The sequence below is a fragment of the Furipterus horrens genome, unplaced genomic scaffold (assembly GCF_987537825.1).
Source record: "Furipterus horrens unplaced genomic scaffold, mFurHor1.1.pri manual_scaffold_1, whole genome shotgun sequence".
Taxonomy (NCBI): Eukaryota; Metazoa; Chordata; class Mammalia; order Chiroptera; family Furipteridae; genus Furipterus; species Furipterus horrens.
Genome location: NW_028327171.1, coordinates 212,482,160 through 212,502,734, shown reverse-complemented (window position 1 = coordinate 212,502,734; position 20,575 = coordinate 212,482,160). Strand labels below are relative to the sequence as shown.

The 20,575-nt window shown below is 43.7% G+C and overlaps 1 protein-coding gene across 1 annotated transcript in view; it reads right to left on the bottom strand.

The window, feature by feature from the left end:
- Window positions 1-20,575, bottom strand: part of LOC150022760 (nuclear body protein SP140-like protein) — a 44,645-nt gene that overhangs the window by 5,495 nt on the left and 18,575 nt on the right. Inside the window, exons 8-14 of the mRNA XM_090288464.1 lie at window positions 20,003-20,086; window positions 17,514-17,567; window positions 14,903-14,956; window positions 10,841-10,945; window positions 8,687-8,829; window positions 830-945; window positions 15-123 (exon numbers count right to left, since the gene is read on the bottom strand). Of these exons, the coding sequence (XP_090144590.1) occupies window positions 15-123; window positions 830-945; window positions 8,687-8,829; window positions 10,841-10,945; window positions 14,903-14,956; window positions 17,514-17,567; window positions 20,003-20,086 (665 nt within the window). The remainder of the gene's footprint in view (window positions 1-14; window positions 124-829; window positions 946-8,686; window positions 8,830-10,840; window positions 10,946-14,902; window positions 14,957-17,513; window positions 17,568-20,002; window positions 20,087-20,575) is intronic.

Below are 20,575 nucleotides of genomic sequence, written 5' to 3'. Positions count from 1 at the left end.
CAAATCAAACTCACCTGCCGCTCCTCAGGCCCCATCCACCTCGCCAGGACCTCAGATTCCCTGAGACATGGCTGACTTCCTGAAGACGCCTTTATCCGGCAGAAGGTGCAACTCCACGGGCTCCTGAGATGTCGGGCATAAGTGAACAAGGCTGAGTCTCAGAAACAGCCACCGTTCCTACAGCTGTCACTGTTCTCCTTTCAGGAATGACCAACAGACACAGCCTGAGGGTGAACAGGACACTCCCCAGTCTCGAGGTCCCCATGTGGGACCTGAACCAATGACTCTCCTGACATCAAGGGAACAGTGAGCGGGTCAGTAGGTGGAGGGCAGTGGCAGGGTGAGCGGTGGGATCTCCTTTCCCTATCGGAGCTTCTAGGGGCACAAGGAGCCCTGCCAACTAGGCCTGAGTACCGGAGACTGGGACTTCACCCCTAGCAGCCTTGGGCGTCAATTAACCAGGTGAGAAAATGGCAAAAAGTTCATTTTTCCTGCCTTTTCTGAATAGGCACAGAACACAAACCGCTGGCTCACCCACTTCTGTGAACATGAGTCCATGCCTAGAAAGTTCTGGAATGGACAGTAGCATTATGTTGGCAAAGGACCCAGCCACTGGCCTCTGCCTCCCAGAGGAGAGAGAACATTACCCTCCTGCTGCCAGCATCTTTCAACAGCTCCCAGCATCATACTGTTGGACCCAGTACTTCCAGCCCTGCTCTGTCCCATCAGGGCATAAGGAACTCCCCGGGGGGGTGGGGGTGGGGGGGGTGGAGTGTGCATGGCAGGATAAAGGGCCCCTAAAAGGAGAGGGAGCCAGCAAATCACAAACCTCTCAGTCTCCACAGGTGGGATGTGACAGTTCTGATGAAAGAATCTTGGACAAGTACCACAGCCGAAGAGGTTTTGTCCATACTGGCAGACTGCACATGTATCTGACTTTACAAGCTAGAAGGTAAAACAATGTACCCACAGTGAGACCCCAGAAGGCCACCACTTTTAGATTCTAGAATGCACAGCCTTTTGTGATCCTGGAAGAACAATTATGTGCTTCTGAGTGCAGATTTCAGAGGATAAATTCTTTGTCTGCAGTGAAGTTTAGGAGGAGGGACCTGTGTCAGATTGCAAATGTTTGTCCTATAAACCAAGAGAATCTAACAAAAACAAAAATGAAAAAATAAAACACTAGTAACAAAACAAGAGAATGATTTTTATAAAAATGTGTATCATTTATTAACTTGCAGATAAAACAAGGTCCTGAAATAAAGTGTTAAATCCATTTCCTGCAACACAATGACTAACATGACTCATGGAAATATGGTATGTTGAGAAACTAATACGACAGAATGAACTTCTAAGAAAGTACTGCAACCTGTTTTCTTGGCTGTAGGCTCCCCATGAGTTGAAGGACCTGGTAATGGTCACTGCACATTGGATTCTGTGCCCCTGGACCAGTGACAATGCCTTTGGAATGGAAAGACAATTGGCTCAAGTGACCAGATGGTGCCAGGGAGGATGGAGCTCTTTGGCTCTGGAAGCCAGAGGAAGATGCCCCATGACTCAACTTGGCATGTAAGGTGTGGAGGCTCCATCTCTGAATGGCCAGGGAGTGGGGCAATATCTTTGTTGTATAAACAGAATGAGCCCCTTCACACACATACAATCAGATGACACTGGATTTATTACCAGTCTCAATATGTGGCCTTTAACCAGATTTAATTTCATTTGGGCAAAATAAAATTTGATAGTATTTCCACCAAAATCTTACTCTTACTCATTGAACCCAACAAAATTTATAGAGCAGTTATGAAGATGTGAGGTCTGTCCAGAAAAAGTCCAGCCATTGCTAATATAATGAGAATGGTTTGCATGACATCGATGTAACCTGGCAGCCAAGGAGGGTGGACTGGCATGTGCATGTGTGAACAATGATGACTTCACTGTACTGGTCAGTGGGGGCAGTAGACGCCTTTGAGTGAGCATGTGTGCTGTGCGACCATCACATTCAAAATGACTGAGCAAGTAGAGCAACGAATCTGTATCACATTTTGTGTTAAGCTTGAACATCCCTCTGCAGGAATTATTCGGATGATCCAGGAGGCCGCAGCTCACGACAACACACCCACTCATGCATCACATCTCGTGCAGAGTTTTTTGGTGAAACATCAAATCACCCAAGTGAATCATCCCCATACAGCCCAAATTTGGTGCCCTGTGACTTCTGGCTTTTCCCAAAACTTAAATTGCCTTTGAAAGGGAAGAGATTTCAGACCATTGGTGAGACTGAGGAAAGTACGACAGGGCAGCTGATGGCAGTTCATGACGTATGAGAGGTCCCAATGTGCCCGTTCTGAAGGAGACTGAGGTGTCATTGTCCTGTGTACAATTTTTTTTTTTGTATCTTGTATTTTCTTCAATAAATGTCTCTATTTTTCACATTACATGGCAGGATACTTCCTGGACAGACCTTCATACAATGTGTTATATACAAACACATGTATTCATGATAAAAACTGGCCTGTGACCGAGCCCTTTGCTAATGTTAATGAAGAAAATGAGTGTAAGCAGTAATGCTAAAGCTCAGTGTCAGGTGCTACTGGGACATCAGCTAACATTGAGATGGCCTCAGATGGCCTCTCTGGATGTTCCCCTCCCCACTCTGCTCCCCTGGATAAGGTCCCACAGCTAGACAATGCTCCTTGTCAAGGGACCGCATGTAACCCTGCCCATCCTGGAATGTCAGGTTTCAGTTCCCTGTCAGCCATGGAATCTTTCACGCAGGCCTGCCACAGCCTCCCATGGAAACCAGGGCCACCCCACGTCCCCAGCCCCTGGTGTCCTGTCGGTTCCTGAGGGCAGCCGTGGTGAGGCGTGCATGGCTGGCTCTGCCCTCCGTCCTCGGTCTGGGGGTGTATGTGACTAAGAACACCTGTCAGTCCATCTGTCCAGCGACAGATGCCATTACCTGCCACCTCCCCAAACAGTCCAGTGGACATCCTTCCATTATCAATAGGACGAAGAGGAAGTGATTAAAACAGGAAACTGGTCATTGAAGTCAAGATAAGTTATATAATATGAAACTCTAACCATGAGAACTTTGCGAACCATTCTCTAAAGGCCACCAAGACACAGGTCAGTGAAAACCAAATGTTAATCCTAAAGATTCAGATATGGTAATATTAAAGTACCCCTACAAAAGGAAGAATAAAGGCAAAAATTTTTTAAAATAAATGAGTAAATTAAACAGGAAATCATATTTTTAAAAAGATAATCACCTGGCTGCTGTGGCTCGGTTGATTGAGCGTCGGTCTGTGAACCAACTGTCGCCGGTTCGATTCCCAGTCAGGGCACATGACTAGGTTGCACGTCAGCTCCCCAGTTGGGGGCGCGAGATAGACAGCCACACAGTGGCTCTAAACAAACAAACAAACAAACAAACAAACAAGAATGTTTAAAAAAACATTTAAAAAAATAAAATAAAAAGATAACCAACATTTACATATGAATCAGGAACTATTAGGAAATATATCTGCCCCTGGTTATATTTCTGGTTCTGTCTTCTGACAGAATCCAGTTTAAGAACCACTTGGGGGTAATTCTATCCCAGATAGAAACATCATGTCTATCCCATGGTCTATTGGAAAAATTCCTGCATTTTTGTGATCATCTGAGGTGACAGAAATGAGATGGGCTTGGAGACTGGCCCACCCGCTGATGAATACCAGGGAGAGGAAAGTGGCTTATTGAGGAGCAGGAGGAGGCAGGGATGACAGTGTCCACTTTTTGCTGCCATGACCCCTTCTGCTTTCTCTGAACACGTGTAGTCTGTGCCACTGTCATTATAAAACAGTCAGTTGGAGCGCTGGGGAGCCTCCCCCAGTGGCCAACATGGTGGTAGTTGGAGATTCTTACACGGGCTGTGTGAAAAGCTAGCAAGATAATTGGAGAGAACAAAAGCCCTCTCCCATGAATTTCTCCCTAGTCTTGTACCAGGTTGGTGGTGGGACAAGGGGAAGGAAGGCAGGCACATGCACCACAGAAGTTAAAATGGCACAGGGGGAGGTGCTGGACCAAAGATTCTTGTCACTCATACCAAGGGGAAAGAAGGGATTGGTTGGTAGGTGGACCCACACAAAGCACGTGGAAGTTTGGGAACGTAATTGGTCATTTTGAAGAAGCACCTGGTCTATTCCACACTCAAGCTAATAAAATCCCAAGGAACGAAGAAACTCTATTGTTCTCTCTCTTGCTCTTGACATGCACTCACAGGGTGGACTCACCTGTTCTCTCTAAGGCCGTGTGGCCTTAGCAGCCACCTTGCCCAGTCTCCATGAGGGAGTCTATCTCTACTCTCTCTTTCTCCTTTGCCCACCTGGTGATGTACTCACTGGAGCATTAGCACACTCTCTCCTGGGAGTATGTCACCATGCAGCCCTAGCAGCCACATGGCCATGGCCATGTGGGCTCTTCATGTAGGCTACTAGAGGGAGAGGGGAGGGGGGGAACAAAAGAAGGGGAGGGGTCTAGTCAAGGAACTAGTAAAAATGACCCATGGACGTGGACAACGGGGTAGGTGGGGAAAGACTGTGGGAGAGGGGTGGCAGTGGGCGGGGATGGGGAGAGCAATGAAGGAAAAATGGGGCAACTGCAGTAGTACAACAATTTAAAAAAAAAAGAAAAGCAGTCTGTTTATCAAGGTTGTATTATATCTTGGCTAAATACACAAAGTTCAGAAATGTCTGTCTTGAAGCAATTTGGCAGAGGAATTTGGAACATAGCTCTGTTATTTCTCTTAGAGCAGAAAGTAATAAAAGATAAAAAGCCACTATTAATTATTTTGAATTGTGTTCTGGACTTTTGGGTGAAAATCCTTGTGTTGGGAAAATTTAGATTCTGGTCATTTCTTTTGCTTTTAAAAATATCCATATATGACAAAGATCAAGCCAAAGGAACATCTTGCCATAGCTCCCATTCAGTGATCTGGGGTCATCCTGAATCACATACCCAAGGGGTACTGAGACTGCTCTAGCATGGAGGCCTGGGGATACTTTCCTTACTCTCACTGTAGGGACTCACAGATTACCATCATTGGTCTCCAGAAAGTGGTGACTTTTCCCAGAAGAACAAGGAAATAAAAAAGGTAATCAATGCATAAGTATCTTGAATCCTTAATCATTAATCAAATTCAGGTCCTTTTCTCTTTGGCTCCTTGTTTCTTATGCCAGCTGCCCTTCTCAATTGCCAGAGGAGAGTATATAACATACAAGAGTCCTGGTCCCAATGTAAGAAATTGTGAATCAATTGGTCTGGGTTGAAGTACAGACATTGGTGTTCTCCTCATGACAGAATGAGCAACTTGTGTAACAGAACCAACTAGAAAAGTTTTAAACAATGATAATGTCCGAGTAATAATTCAGACTGATTAAATAAGAATTTCATAAGCGTGGGATCCAGGCAATGCTATTTCACAAAGGTCTTCAGGTGATTCCAGTACAGCCTAGGTTGAGATTTAGCCTGCTCAAGTGAGGTTATTAATGTATGAGAATATTATAAGTTAATGTTGAATTGGTGTGTGATATCTATCCTAGGCGATATTATTAACATGAGTGAGGCTACTCTTGCTGAAACAGCTGCCTTCTCCTCCCCACGGACTCTTGGCCATTGGTGGTATAACAGGACCCTCTGGGTCTCCATCAGTCATTTAGGGTCCTGGGAACCAGGCAAGTGTCCTAGGGAAGAACTCCACCACCTGCTGCTGGTCCAAGGCATCATAATAAAGAAAAAATGAATTCAAAGTCCTTGGTACTGCAATTCTTCTTCCATAAGGTCACCCTCCTTTCCCTTCCATCCAAATCCCAAGATGGCGCCTGGCTGACTTCTCGCAGGAAACGGACCACTGCGGACCGCGCCTGGCCTGCTTGTGTGCACTCAGCAGAATGACCCGGCCTCCTTCCCGCCAGCGGCCTCAGCCTTTGTCCCCACCCAGGGCAGGGAGGCCACAGACAAGTGTGATCCGCAGGAAGTGACCCGAGAAATGGCCATGTCACTGCCTGCCGCACGGTACCCTAGAGTCCCTGCTCCCAGTAGTTACTCTTTCATGGTAGACAATGAAGGTGAAACAGTCCTTGAGGTCGGGGATATTATTTCAATCTTGTTTAATGGACGTTGAGCATTTTTATGTGCTCAGTAACTGTACGTTGAGTGAGTAAATTAATGAGTATTGTTTCACTTGGGAAAGAAGATTACATGCTATCTCTTAAGCAAATATGAGCACATAATAAATGATTGTTCTGGCTGAATATTTCAGATTATATGAAAACATACAGCAGTTGTCACCAGAAAGTATAGGTGGCCCTCCTCAGGAGACAGGAAGCTGGCATGTGGCGCCTAGTGATGCACTAATGTCTCCAGAAACCAGGGGCTCCATCAACAAGAGAAACCATGGGAGGCACATAGGATGCACCAAAGTAGTAATGGTGCTGAGATCGGCCACTTCCGTTCTTGATCAAGGAGACACAAAATATATGCGTAATTGCTCCTTGTTGCTGCAAAGTGTTGCACCCATGGATAAGGATATGACCTTGTAGAACTGAGCTGCTAGTTCTTTTAGGTAATGCAGATTAAGTAACTTCAGATACATGTAAAATGGTAGAGACACTGCTCTTTAAAGTAGTCACTAAATGAAGTACGCTAAAAATATTTTATCTTCAGTAAACCCAGTGTATGAAATGTCCCAAGGACTGATAGTTCCAAAGACGCAGACCATGAGATAATATAAAGGCCTGGACCTCACACTCCCAGTGGAAGGTGACGTCCCAGTGGCCAGCTCTGTGTAACCGAATGGAGAATTCTGTGGAAGTCTTTTGAGGCCATTTCTACCTGAAGTGTATACGATGGCACTTCTCACAGTCCCCTCCTTCTCAAGTTCTCACTGATCCTCAATCTTGAAAAAACTCTGACTTGGTGCTGAATCTGCACTTACATTACATATTTGTTTGTTGCCCCCACAGCCTTCTTCCACCAAGGGAGGGACCACTCTCCCCGACAGAAAGAGGCCTGCACAGCCCCTGAGCTGGAGCCAAGGGGGGTGGCATCAGAGTAAACAATTTTCCAGGTCATCCCCTCACGTAAGGAACGTCCATCTCATAAACGCTCCCTCCCCAACGGCACCATCCTCATGGGAAGTTTGCCAACAATTTCTGCTTGAGGGAGAATTCTGTAAGTCTGCGTGTATATTGTATTGAATCATGGAAGAGGATGTAAAAAATATGAACAAAACCTGGAATTGTGTTGAAGGTGACCCCATGACTTTAGTAAGAATGGTTTTTATGTATTCCTTAATCATGTTGGTGTTGCATTTGACAGTCTTACAACATTTACATCTATAATTAAAACTCTTCGTTGAGGCTATTTTAATGGCTTCTTATTATTCCAATCTCAAATAATTTAGCATTCATGATAACCTTGCATACAACGTAATGCTCAATGGAACAACCCTGATGGCATGCAAAATAAATAAACAAACAAATAAATAAAGACAGAGAGAGGAGAAGAGGAAACTAATGATCAGCACACAATTGAAAAAACATAAAAATGATGTAGTATATATCAAATCAGTTATGTAATAAGAACATGTATGAAGTAATACTCACCTTGTTATTTCTGCTATAATTTGTTGGCGGTGTAGGTAGTTTTCCTTCCTGAAAAATAAAAATATCTGAGTATACGGATAGCCTGTGTTTATGTTTTGTGAGTATGGCATTAACTGCCTTGTAAATATTTCTTCTTGGGCATCATACTGTCAGCTCACTGAGTAACCATCTCCCTCTCCTCACCTGTACTTATTCTAGGATTCATTAATTGTACCCAGAAAATCATCTTCAGAACCTTTCCCCTTGTTCTTGTGCTTTTTCCTAAGTTTTCAGAGGTATTCCTTATAAAACCTAGATGGGTCTAGAGACAAAGGAAATGCATGAAAAAATAAATATAAAATACTGTGAGAAGGGCCTTAATAGAGAGGTCAGGGAACCCAGGGAAGGAATGATCAAGGCAGGTCAGCCAGGAAATATTCAGACAGAAGTTACATCTGAGCCTGCGGGCTGAGTGTAGGTTTCTTGGGCTGAAAGATGGTGAAGTCATTTCATGGCCCCATGTTCTCTGAGATACTGTTTTAAATATGTCATATCGCAACTCAGGAGACTCCCTGGTTCTGCACTGTCTGTGTGATGAGTTTAAACTCCTTAGCCTGGCATTAAATCCCTGTGCACACAACCCCAATTGATGAATTTCGCCATATCACACATAATCCATCTACCTCAACCCATGGAGTCACATTAGCCGTGGTTCTGGTTTTCACACTATTCCTTCTCTGGAGTGTCTTCTGCCCACTTTTTTGACTGCAGGCTGTCTTCTTCCCTTCAGTGCATACAGTTGTCTGCAGGTATCTGAGTCAAAATGACCTTTCCCTCCTCCAAGCTGCTGCATCTACCCCAACAGAGCCCCTTTGAGAAATGGATGTGCTACCTTGTCCTGAGGTAGGAGGGTCAGACACCTCTCCTCTAGGGAAGGATGAAGTCAGGGGCTTCAGGGCTCTCGTGATAATTCAGCATATATTGGGTGATCACTAAGTAACCATATCTTTGACTATAAGTGAAAAAATAGGTGTATCCCCTGCCCGTCACTGGAATACCTTCATCAGTATATCTAGGGGTCTCCCACCACAGCGCACAGTTTTCTTCCAATGAGTTGATTTTTCATAGCCTCCTGCAACTTCAAATTCCCTGGGAGTGAACCATTTTCCATCTTCTGTCTCTATACACTTCACTGTGGATCCTGTAAGACCGGCACAAGGTGATCCTGAAACCTCTGTGTCCTCATAGTTCAGTCCCACCACCTTGGACATGGAGTGACCCAATATGGGTTCAAGACCAATATCAGGAGAGCCTGGCCTCCCCTTTCAAACATCAGAAGCCCCAAACCCAGCCTATGGGTCCCCTTCATGGAGACTTCCTGCTTTGTGCTTGCATTTCTTTCACCTTTCACAATAAAAAAATATGATCCTTAGCATCAAATCAACATTATAAAAGTATTCCAAAATCACCTGCAAGGAAGAACTGGTTAAACAATGAGAGGATTTCTATTTGCTATTAAATTCTGGAGACAGAGTCAGGCCAGACTCTCTGATAGCCCTGGAGCAATGTGGGGGCAGAACCTCAAGTTGGACTCAGATCTCAGGAGGGCGCCCTGAAGCTCAGAATGGCACCATGACAACATCTGTGCCCTCTACTGCACCAGCTTTCATCTAAGTTTAATGACATCGCTGAACAGAGAGTTCCCATCCCTGACATCGTGGGGAGCTAACATGAAAACAACCGGGGAATAGTTGTCAGGGGAAAATTTAAGTTATACATAATTGACAGTCATGACAACATTAGTCATTAGGGAAGTGGAAGTGAGACACTGCATTATAAACACTGGGATGGCCACAATGAGAAAGACAGACAATAATAAGTGTTGGTGAGAATGGAGAGAAATGGGAGCCCTGAGACTTGGCCAGTGGGAACATAAACTGGAGCAATACTGTGGAAAAGAGTTTAGTTTTTCCTCAATAAGTTCACCATAGAATTACCATAGGACCCAGCACTTCCTCTCCTGGATATATGCCCAAAAGAATTTTAAAAATATGTCCACACAAATACTTGATATGAATGCTTAAAACAGCACTTTTCATAGGCAGAGAGTGGAAAACTCCGATGAATGGCTAAGTAAACAAAATATGGCCTATCCGGACCATGGAATATTTTGTTATTTGGCAGTAAAAAGAAGGAAATATAATACATGCTACTACATGGGTGAACCTTGAAAACACAATGTTGTATGAAAGAACAAGTCAGAGAGAGGCACATGATATATGAGACGGTCGACATGAAATGCCTAGATGGGGCATTTTATAGGCCAGAAAATAGATTAGTGATTGCTTCGGTCAAGGCAGTGGGGTGAGGTGGGATTGGCACTGACTACTGAGAGGCATGAGGTTCCCTTCAATGGGGGACGCAAATGTCCTAAAATTAGATTGTGATACCAGTCGCATAACCTTATGAACATATGAAAGAAACAAACAAAAACCCAACAATGAACTCTACACTCTAAGTGCAGAATTGGATATGTGAGTTATATTGCAGCAAAGCTGTTAAAAGTTAGTTATAATGCAAATATTTCTAGTAATCGGTTTTCACTATCCATTTTAAGAGAAATCGCTTATGAAGTTCATTTTAATAGATAATCATTATAGAGCTTAATCAATGGATATTTAAAAATCATAGAACACTTTATATTCATTTGGTAAATTCATTCTGCCAGTCACACTAGGAGGCAGGTTTGTAATTATTCTCCATTTCTTAGATGAGACATTTCAGGCTGTCCCTCTGAACAGAGCTGAGGTGGGACTCTGGTTTTCTGATTCTAAACTCTGTGACCTCCTCACAACATCAGACACCCCACCCTGGTGGTGATTATCCAGATGGGATACAGGATGTGAAGGTGGACGCTGAGGGCCTCTATTGTGTTATGTCTGATTCTGTATCTTCCACCTGTAGACTGATGTTCCTACACTTCTCTCTGGTTCTCTGGGCGTCCTCATGGGCGCTCCCACATGGGGGTGAGCACTCGATATGACACCATTGCTCAGAGTGTAAAAATATCATGTTAGGGATCCCTTCCTTCTTCTTTCAAGCCACAGTAGACCTCAATGTCTTGAATGACAGGAAATTCACACGGGTAATTCCATTACTTCTTGTGATTCCTTTCCATGACGTTACAACTTAAAATAGACCGTTAAACCCACCTTGCTGCAACTTGTTCTTATACAGCATGCCTTTCATCTCCCTGCAGGTCACTGGAACTCTTTCCGAGCAAAAATCTACATATTCTTCTTTCTGCTTTTTTGACCCTGAAAGAGAATTTTCTTCATTCTATCTCATTTCACAAGTGGGCAGGGACACCTTCCTCCCATGTTAAGATCATTTCTATAAAGTCGCAGGGGTACTTAGGAAACTTTATTCCACAAACCTCCAGAGTTTCAAAGTCTTTCTTTCAGTGGCATTTTTGATACAACAGAATATCTTCCTTCATTTCCCCTCTCAAACCTCTGCTTTAGCAGAGGCACCAGGTGTCAATAAAACTATCATAGATCCACACACAGTTGGCCTCCTTGATTCTTTTTTTTTTTTTTAAGATTTTATTTATTTACTTCTTAGAGAGAGGGAAACGGAGGGAGAAAGAGAGGGAGAGAAACAACAATGTATGAGCAATATATCGATTGGTTGCCTCTTGCACACCTCCAACTGGGGAACCTAGCCCACAGCCCAGACATGTGCCCCAACTGGGAATTGAACCAGCGACCTTTTGGTTCTCAGGCCAGGGCTCAATCCACTGGGCCACACTAGCCAGGGCAGCCTCCCTGATTCTTACGTGACAATGAAACACACAGCTTCTGTCCTGGCAGAAGGGAGCCGTGCAGCTCTGCTACTGCCCTGTACTTAGGTCGCTGGAGACCAAGCCCAAGACTGTATGTGCCTCTCCCTGTTTGAGCTCCGACTCAGGAGCAGAAAGGACAAAGCTGGGGTGACCTAATGTGGATGGTGTCTGCCTGCTATTTGTTTGCTGCTTTGCTGCATTTCTCCTCCTCATCAGCTTTCTCCAAAGCTGAAAGGGGAGCTCAGGGAAGCTCTAGATCAGTCTGCAAACTGCATGGCTGGCTGGACCATTTGCAGTCTGACAGTGTTGTGCCTTTTATCTAAAGCTACTCCCAATGTTCTGATCATCTAACTCTGTGACCCCGTCTCCTCCTGTCCACACACTTCTGTCTCTCTGGGCTCTTTGGTTCCTGAAGGCAGCTGTCCCCAGTGAAGGCAGAAAGGGGTCAGCTCCTTCCTGGACTGTGATCAGGACAAAAGTGGTGCTCGAATAATGGCACTCTAGAGGTTAATTCTGAAAATTCTGGATTCTGTTATGACCCTTGCTGGGAATGATGTCTTGTTCTTTCCCCATCAACCCTAAAATGTACTGCTTTTGGAGTCTCTAGAGGATTCAGACTTAATTTTGGTTAGTTTAAAAAAAAATGCCTTTTCTCCACTTGTATCTGACCCTTCTGGATGGGAAGTCTGAGTAACAGTAGGAGAGTACTGGAAAGAAAGATGAAGTTAGAGCTGTGGAATGGTATGCACAGGTTTCCTGGCAGTGAAGGAAGAGCAAAGGTCCGGAAGGAAACCACTGGTCCAGGTCTTCCACCACATGGATGCTGAGTCTGCCACTCTGCATCAAATGTGAAGAAAGTGGGGCTTGCGCCAGCATCTGACATCCCATGCAGAATGTCTCTGGACAATGTCCCCACACTGATTCTTAATCATTCTTTGGAGGGTTATGGGAGAACAAATGCCATCTGGTTGGTGTCATGGACATAGAGGGCAGATTGGATAGACTTTCCTTAGGCAGTGTCCTTCCCAGGATAAAAATGGCCCTGGATAAAAATCAGAAAGGATACCTTGGGAGTGAGTGATCCCAGCCCCAGTCTAGACCGCACAGCCGACGGTTTCAGCACCAGGAAGATAAATCCCCATAACTCCTAGCCGTATAAAGCAGTGGGGTTTGGGGTGGCAAAAGAAACTGCTGCTGGATTTACAGGGGACTCCACTTAAAGGGCCTGCGCAGACTTAGAACACATGCAATTCCACCCACTCTGGGATTCAGCTCCAGAACAACAGCTGGTATGGCACCAGTCACATACAGAAAGTGGGTGAAGTGACTGGAAATGGGGTCAATGCCAGGCAAACTACCAAAAGTCAAGCAGTGGTATTGTCTCCTCTCTGAGCCCTCTCCCAACACAGAGCCACAAGTTGGTGAAGGAGGTTGCCCACCCTGGTGATTACCTAAGGCTCCACCCCACAACATTTACAGGGGTCTTTGCTACGTAGGACACACTATTAAGACAGGGAGTCATGGCAGTGCTACCTAATACACAGAAACAAACACAGGGAGGCTGTCAATTTGAGGAGACAAAGAAATAAGGCAAACTGGAAGAACAGAATAAAACCCCAGAAAAAGAGCTAAACAAGATGGAGATAACCAATCTGTCAGATGCAGAGTTCAAAACACTGTGATGAGGATGCTCAAAGCACTCACTGAGTATGGCAACAACATGAAGGAAGAAATGAAATAAAAAGAATCTACAGGGAACTAATAGTGGAGTAGGGAAGCCTGGATTCAAATCAATGATTTGGAACATAAGGAAGAAATAAACATTCAGCTAGAACAGAAAGAAGAAAAAATTATTCAAAAAAGTGAGGATACCTCAGGGACATCTCCAAATGTGCAACAGCTGAATCACAGGGATGCCAGAAGGAGAAGAGGATGAGCAAGAAATTGAAAACTTATTTGAAAAAGTAATGAAAGAAAACTTGCCTTATTTAGCAAAGGAAATAGATATACAAGTCCAGGAAGCACAGAGAGTCCCCGAAAAGTTGGACTCAAAAAGGACCACACCAAGATACATCATAATTAAAATGCCAAAGGTTAAAGATAAAGAGAGAATCTTAAAAGCAGCAAGAGAGAAGCAGAGAGTTACCTACAAAGGGGTGCCTATAAGACTTTCAGCTGATTTCCCAAAGGAAACTTTGCAGGGAAGAAGGGACTGGCAAGCAGTATTCAAAGTGATGAAGAGCAAGGACCTACAACCAGGATTACTCTATCCAGCAAAGCTATCATTTAGAAAGGAAGGGCAGATAAAGTGCTTCCCCGTCAAGCTAAAGCTAAAAGAGTTCATCATCACCAAGCCATTATTACATGAAATGTTAAAGGGACTTATTTTAGAAAAAGATCAAAACTATGAACCCTAAAATGGCAAAAAACTCATAACTATCAACAACTGAATCTGGGCCCTGGCTGCTGTGGCTCAGTGGATTGAGTGTTGGCCTGCGAGCCAAGTGTCGCTGGTTCAATTCCCAGTCAGGGCACATGACTCGGTTGCACGTCAGGTCCCCAGTTGGGGGCACGAGTGAGAGGCAACCACACAGTGATGTTTCTCTCCCTCTCTCCTTTCCCCTCTCTCTAATAAAATAAAATAAACAAAACAACAACTGAATCTAAGAAAACAAACTAAGCAAACAACCGGAACAGGAACAGAATCATGGATAGGGAGATAATTTGGAGGGTTATCAGTGGGGAGGGGAAAGGAGGAGAATGGGGGGGAGTGCAGAAATTAAGAAGCATAAATGGTAGGTACAAAATAGACAGGGGGAGTTAAGAATAGTATAGGAAATGGAGAAGCCAAAGAACTCACATGCACAACCCACGGACATCAATTAAGAGGGGGTATTTCTGGAGGGAAGAGGAGTACTGGGTGGAACAGAGCAAAGGGGAAAATATTGGGACAATATTAATAGCATAATCAATAAAATATATTTTAAAAAATTCTTACGGCACACTAGTATGCTTCTTGAGGCATACTGGTTGAAAATCACACTTCAACCCAGTAACTCCCAAGCTTGTTTCTTAAAATTTTAGCTCTTTTAACTCAACAAAATAGACATTATCATTGTTTTGTAGTCAGCATGCCTTTAATCAAAAAATTTCTCCGTCCTGACTGGTGTGGCTCAGTGGGTTGGGCATCATCCCACTGACTGAAAGGTCACCAGTTTAATGTTCAGTGAGGACCCACACCTAGGCTGCAGGCCAGGCCCCCATCTGGAGGTGTGCAAGAGGTAACCAACTGATATTTCTTTCATGCATTGATGATTCTCTCCCTCTTTCTCCAACCCTTCCCCGCTCTCTAAAGATAGATAAATAAGATCTTAAGAAAATATTTTAACTAAAAATTTAAACAACAAGTAAAACCATATTAAACACTTACATCTTTTTCTCTTGGCTTTTTGTAAGGTAGGGGCTTTTCCAAGATCCACAGGAGCTAGAAAATAACAGGTGGTGGTGAGAAGACAGAAATGAAACACAAGTTACAAATATTAGGATGACTAATACTGCAGGAGGACTGAGTTGACAGAATGTTTGATATTTTGTTTCTCTTCCTTCTAAAGAAACTCAAAGCCCTACTGAATTGAGAAGTAGGAGTCCAAGACTTTAGAAAACACCTTACATATGTTTGTATTTCAGTTTATGCAGGGATAGGAATAGGTATATTGTCCTGTCCAGGTCTTAAGATTTTTGTGAGTTATCAGAGCCCCCTCAGCTGGGCCTTCAAAGAGCAGTGAACTATACTCATTGTTTTCAACATCCACAGGATTTGAAAGTAAATGAAAACACAGTCAGTAAGTCTATAACCAAACAAATTGTAAATCTCATAATTCCTCGCATTGTTGAAAGACTTAGAACATAAAGACATGATGATGATCATTCCTGTCTCATCTCATCTAAAGGAAAGAGATCACTACCAAAGGAAGCAAACACCCACAATCCTTTAGCCCAGATGCAGAATCAAAAAGTTTTGAAAACCAACATTTTTTCAAAGGTTTGCAGCTAACTACTTTGGGAGGGAATCTGCACTTAGCTGCCGGGAGTCTACGTAAATTTTTTATTTCTCATACTTGGGGTGAATTCACACAATTACAGAAACATTGATATTTGAGAATGTAATTCTGCCCTAGACCCTGTTGGGGTCTTTTGTAACACACAGGATATAAACCAGAGTGTCTTTCTAAAACAATAAAACCTTACTATTTTACATGTGGCTTCAGAGGATTAATAAAGGATTTGGGGAGTTTACTAGGAGTCCAGGTGGTTAGTTCTGCCTCTTCTGGTAACTTTCCATGTGATGTGTAAAGATCCCCCCAAAACTCATAGATGCAGAGAACAAACTGATGGCTCCCCAGCTGTGGAACAAGGGAACAACAGTTACCTGGCCTAATTTTTAGGCTGTTGTAAACATAAACTGATGTCATAATTTACAAAGACATGATCAAATATCACTAAATAGGCCAATGTCCTGTTGGGGGTCATTTTTCAAAAGCTCTACATAGAATTTGATAGTAATAACCAGAAGCTTTTCCTTCTGTCAATAAATAAAGAATAATTAGTCTATTATACTTTGAACAGGTGTGTGACAAAGGTGACCAATAGCGATGGTCCCACTTCCTCTGCTCTCTGCAGAACAGGTGCTGAGTAGGTGGACATCACTATGTGAGCCGCCACCCTGGGGAATGACATGTCTCCGAGCAGGTAGCAGGTAAGATGGCGCTGCTGCCGTCCAGAGCCACCTTGTGAAGGCTGAATTTAAGTGATTTCTTTCTTCGCAGTTTTATCTATTTTATTTTTATTGAAGTTACTGGGGCAACATTGGTTAATAAAATTGTATAAGTTTCAGGTATACAATTCTATAATATATCATCTGCATATTGTATTATGTGTTCACCACCCCAAGTCAGGTCTCCTTCCATCACTGCTTATCCCACTATTATATTACTCTCTTCTCCCGCTCCAGCCCCCTGTCCCCCCAGTAATCGCCACACTGTTGGTGGTATCTATGTATGAGGCTTTGGTTCTTAATTCCTTCCCCTTTTTCACCCTGCCCCCTACCTCCTCTCCTCTGACGCCTGTCAGTCTGTCCTCTGTATCTATGAGTCTGTTTCTATTCTGTTTGTTAGTTTATTTCGTTCTTTGCAGTCTTCAAAGTGGCCACATGAGATCAAGGCAGGAATGGGCTCCCAGGCCGTGGGCTGCGCTCAGAGGAACAGACTGAACTCAGACTCCTGCTGTCCCGGAGCCCAGCGATGGCCGTCCTTACCCTGTCCATCAGCGCCACTCCTCAGTGCAGAGGTCCCGGCTCCCGGGGCCTTCTTCTCCGCACTGAGCCCTGAAGAGCCTTCATGACTTATCTCTGCGGAAAGAGCAAATGTTTCTTGAAGGTCTCAGTGTGTGACAAGAAACTCAGATAGGAAAAAGTTGGGTAACCCTGAGAACCCAGGGCTTAGAATGTCCCTCCCTCAGACCTCCATGATCTGCCTTTTGTAGTCACGTGACCTGTAGGTCAGTATTTTATCCCTCACTGTCCCCTGAGCCTGTGGCAAAGACACTTCACTCTCAGGGGGCTCCTCTGCGCCCTCGTGGCCCTCCGCATTCCGCACTGCATTCTCCTCCTTCCTGTACATGTAGCTTTATGGATTGGTGTCGGTGTCGGTAATTGTATTAATTATTAGCTCTGCTCCTCTCCCAAGGTGGTCTTAGAAATCTGGTCTTGAAGAAGGCAGACCTGTCACTTGGCTGCTTTCCAGAGCGGCTTTGTGAAGTAGAGCCCCTCCCCTCCCTTCTAAATTCTACTGTGTTCAAGCCATTGACCTCTTTGGGTGTATTTGTCACGGCCACTAGCTTAATTAACACAAAAGTTAAAATATGAACTATCTTAAATTAAAGCAAATTTGAATTTTACTATAAAGGACATAGCAAAGAATGAAAAGGAATCTTTTGTAGAAAATACTGTTTATTTGTAACCATGAAAAGTTCTTTGGTCTTACCACTTTTGCAAAGTATGTTTCCAGATGTAAGTGATTTTCTTAAGTCCATAGACTCTAAAGTAAGAGGGAGAAAACAGTTATTTGCTTGTAGTAGTCTTACAAATTCTAGGACAACTCACATGGTAGATAGTGTTTGTGACAATCTCAATGCTGAGATGACCATTTTCCTCTTTCTTTCAATAGCACCCAGTTCTGGTGCCCAAGGTCATACTGCCGGGCTCCTGCCCGGCTCTCCCTTTCACTCTCCGTGTGAATTTGTAAATGACCTTCAAACATGACTACCTCCAGTGTCCTCACCTACAATGCTGGGATAACCTAGTTACCCCATCTCCCTGCTAAGGTTTTTGTGAAAACAAAATGAACCTTTATTTATAAAAGCCCTGTGAAAAGTCAAAATGTAACCCAATAGTGCAAATATCATTTGGGTTTGAGAGCCGCGGGTCTGAGCCAATTTTTCCATTAGTAATTAAATATCAGCACAAATTATTTTTTGAAGATGTTCTAAATTTGGTACTAATGACAATATTGTCCACAAATACAAAAGTACTGTGTTCCTATGCTCTATGAAATATAAACCATGTTTGTAGAGACTAAGTATATTATTTTAACTCTTTAGCATTAATAGATATGATAGCGTGTAATAAAAGAAAAACTTTCATTTACTAGTGTAGTGTGTTATTGCTACATTTTTAATATATCAGCCGATTGGGCTCATCCAGTAAAACAACAGTTTATAATGCCTCCTGCTTCATCCTATTTTTGAATTGAGTCAAAGAAGTTAAATGCTCAAAGTGGTGTCCTAGAAGTAATTGAGCCAACATATATGGAGAATGTCAGAATAAGATTCAACAGGAACACAGAGCTCTGGATTTAGACTCTGGATTTCTGTTGTCCAGAAATACAATGTTGATATTCTTATCTGGTGCAATTCAGAATCATGAAAAGGTGGCTCCTTCAGTCTCTCCTTTGCTTGACTTTAAGGAGTTAAGGTTTTGATCACTGCAAAAGGAATAGGATTCTTCAGGTATCTTGGTGTGTGACTAAGGAACTGATCAGCAGGAAATTCCCTAATAAACCTTGGAAACATCTTGAAGTCCCATGTATATCACAGCCTCTACATAGGCCACCTGGTCTGCCTTCTAAGTCTCCTGCCTTGTAGGTTAGTGATGCTCCATTCCCTGTCCCCAGAGCAGAGACCAGTCCCTGGCAAAGGGGCCCCTCTGCTCTGTTTCAGCCTTAGCTTCCTACACTTCTCCCTCTTCCTCTTCTTATCTCTTCTACTGTCATTTCACCCCTCCTTCATCTGCTGTTTCTTTGTGGGGGGACCTTGGAAATCTTGTGTTGAAGGTAGAGAGCCCTCTTCCCCCTGGTGCCCCTTGAAATAAACTTCTCTGGCGTCTCAGCCCCAGACCTTATTTCGGGATCACGCCTTAGAGCACTTTGCCCGTGCTAAGACACGAGCCAGACGGCGCACACCCTGAAAACCGAAGCAGACTTACATTTTACATTGATATGTGTAGTGAGCTACTAGAACAAAAGTATCATTTGCCATATTGTTCTTTTGTAACATCAACATCAAGTTAACAGTTTATTTATTTTTTAGGTCTTACCTCGATATGTTTTCCTAAATAGGCATGTTACCAATATCCGCTGAGAAAGGAGGAAGGGAAAGCCAACCACCGTTCTGTGCGGAGCTTATGGGTGCTCATGCTGCCCCATGACGAGGGAAACAACATCGTGGTACACATTTCAAACTGCAGTTTTACTAAAGAAATAACATAGAATCCAGGATGCTAGTCTCGTCTTTCCCTCTATCTCCACGAGACTTTGAGGAAGGCCTTGAAACATTTATGGGATTATGGTTTGTTTTTTTTTTAATTTAGGTTCAAGGTTGATCCTGCTTTCCCCTCAGGGTTGCTGTACAGGAAAAAGGAAGATACTATTTGCAAAGGTCCTTTGAAAACTCATTAAATATGTCATGACTTGCTGAGGAACTCTGTCAAAAACAATACATTGGGATTCAAATACCTTACCCATTTCTGCGAACACTAGATAGCTGGAGGAATTCACCCTTGACACTGTTTGAAGTTTGTGATCAGATGACAATATGACTTTCCAATAAAGAAGTATTTAGCTTCCTTTTCTGTATAGAAACCACTATATAAGTCCAACACTTTACAGTCACAGGATTAGTTTTCAAAGAAATTCATTACTTTGCTTGCCTATTTCTACAATATAATCAAGAGATGGGTGCACAGGTGGATTAATAGGACCTATAAATTAATTGGCCTCCTCTTCAGAAATGTAAATATAATGATTTCTTATCACCTTGAACATCCTCATAAGGTCAAGTAAAATAAATGCAGAGAAGGGGATTCCAGGAGAAAGTGGCTCTCTGGTGCACCAGGAACTCAGAACCGATGCCTCGGGAAACAGGAGCTCTTCAATCAGGTCCCTGCAGCCCAAGCCTTGAACTCCCAGCGCCTTACCAGGTTGCCTCATCAGTGCGGAGGTGGAAGCTTTGGGGCGCTCTTCTCTATTTCCGCATTCTGCGGAGTCCTCACTGCTGATCACTGCACAGAGGACAAAACCCCGTTAGGGTCTCAGGGAGGTGCCAGGAGCCCGCAGACAGGAAACGCCCTTAAGAGAGAGCACTAGGAAGACCCAGCAGCTCAGTTAACTCAGGTCTCCCTGGTCTGTGCCCTTCATGTATGTGGTCTCAGGCTCCTCCAGGTCCCACACAGAAGGTGGTGAAATGCACGCACAGAGGGCAGCTCCGCCCATCGGCAGCTCTTCGGACCCCCACCAGCACCCTGACTCCCCCCTCCATCTTCACTCTGCCTCCCGCTCCGCCCCCCGCCCCGATTCTACCTCCTACCTTCGCTCTATAACATCCACCACCGTTCTGCCTCTTTCTTTCATTGTGATTTAAATTCTTCACTTTCCTCTTGGTTTAGCTCATTTTTGCTAATCATGCCTGTTTCTGGTGATGGTATCTCTATACTTTTCCATGTCTTTCTGTTTTTTTTGCTTTGTTTTGTTTTTGCTTTTTTATCTCCTTT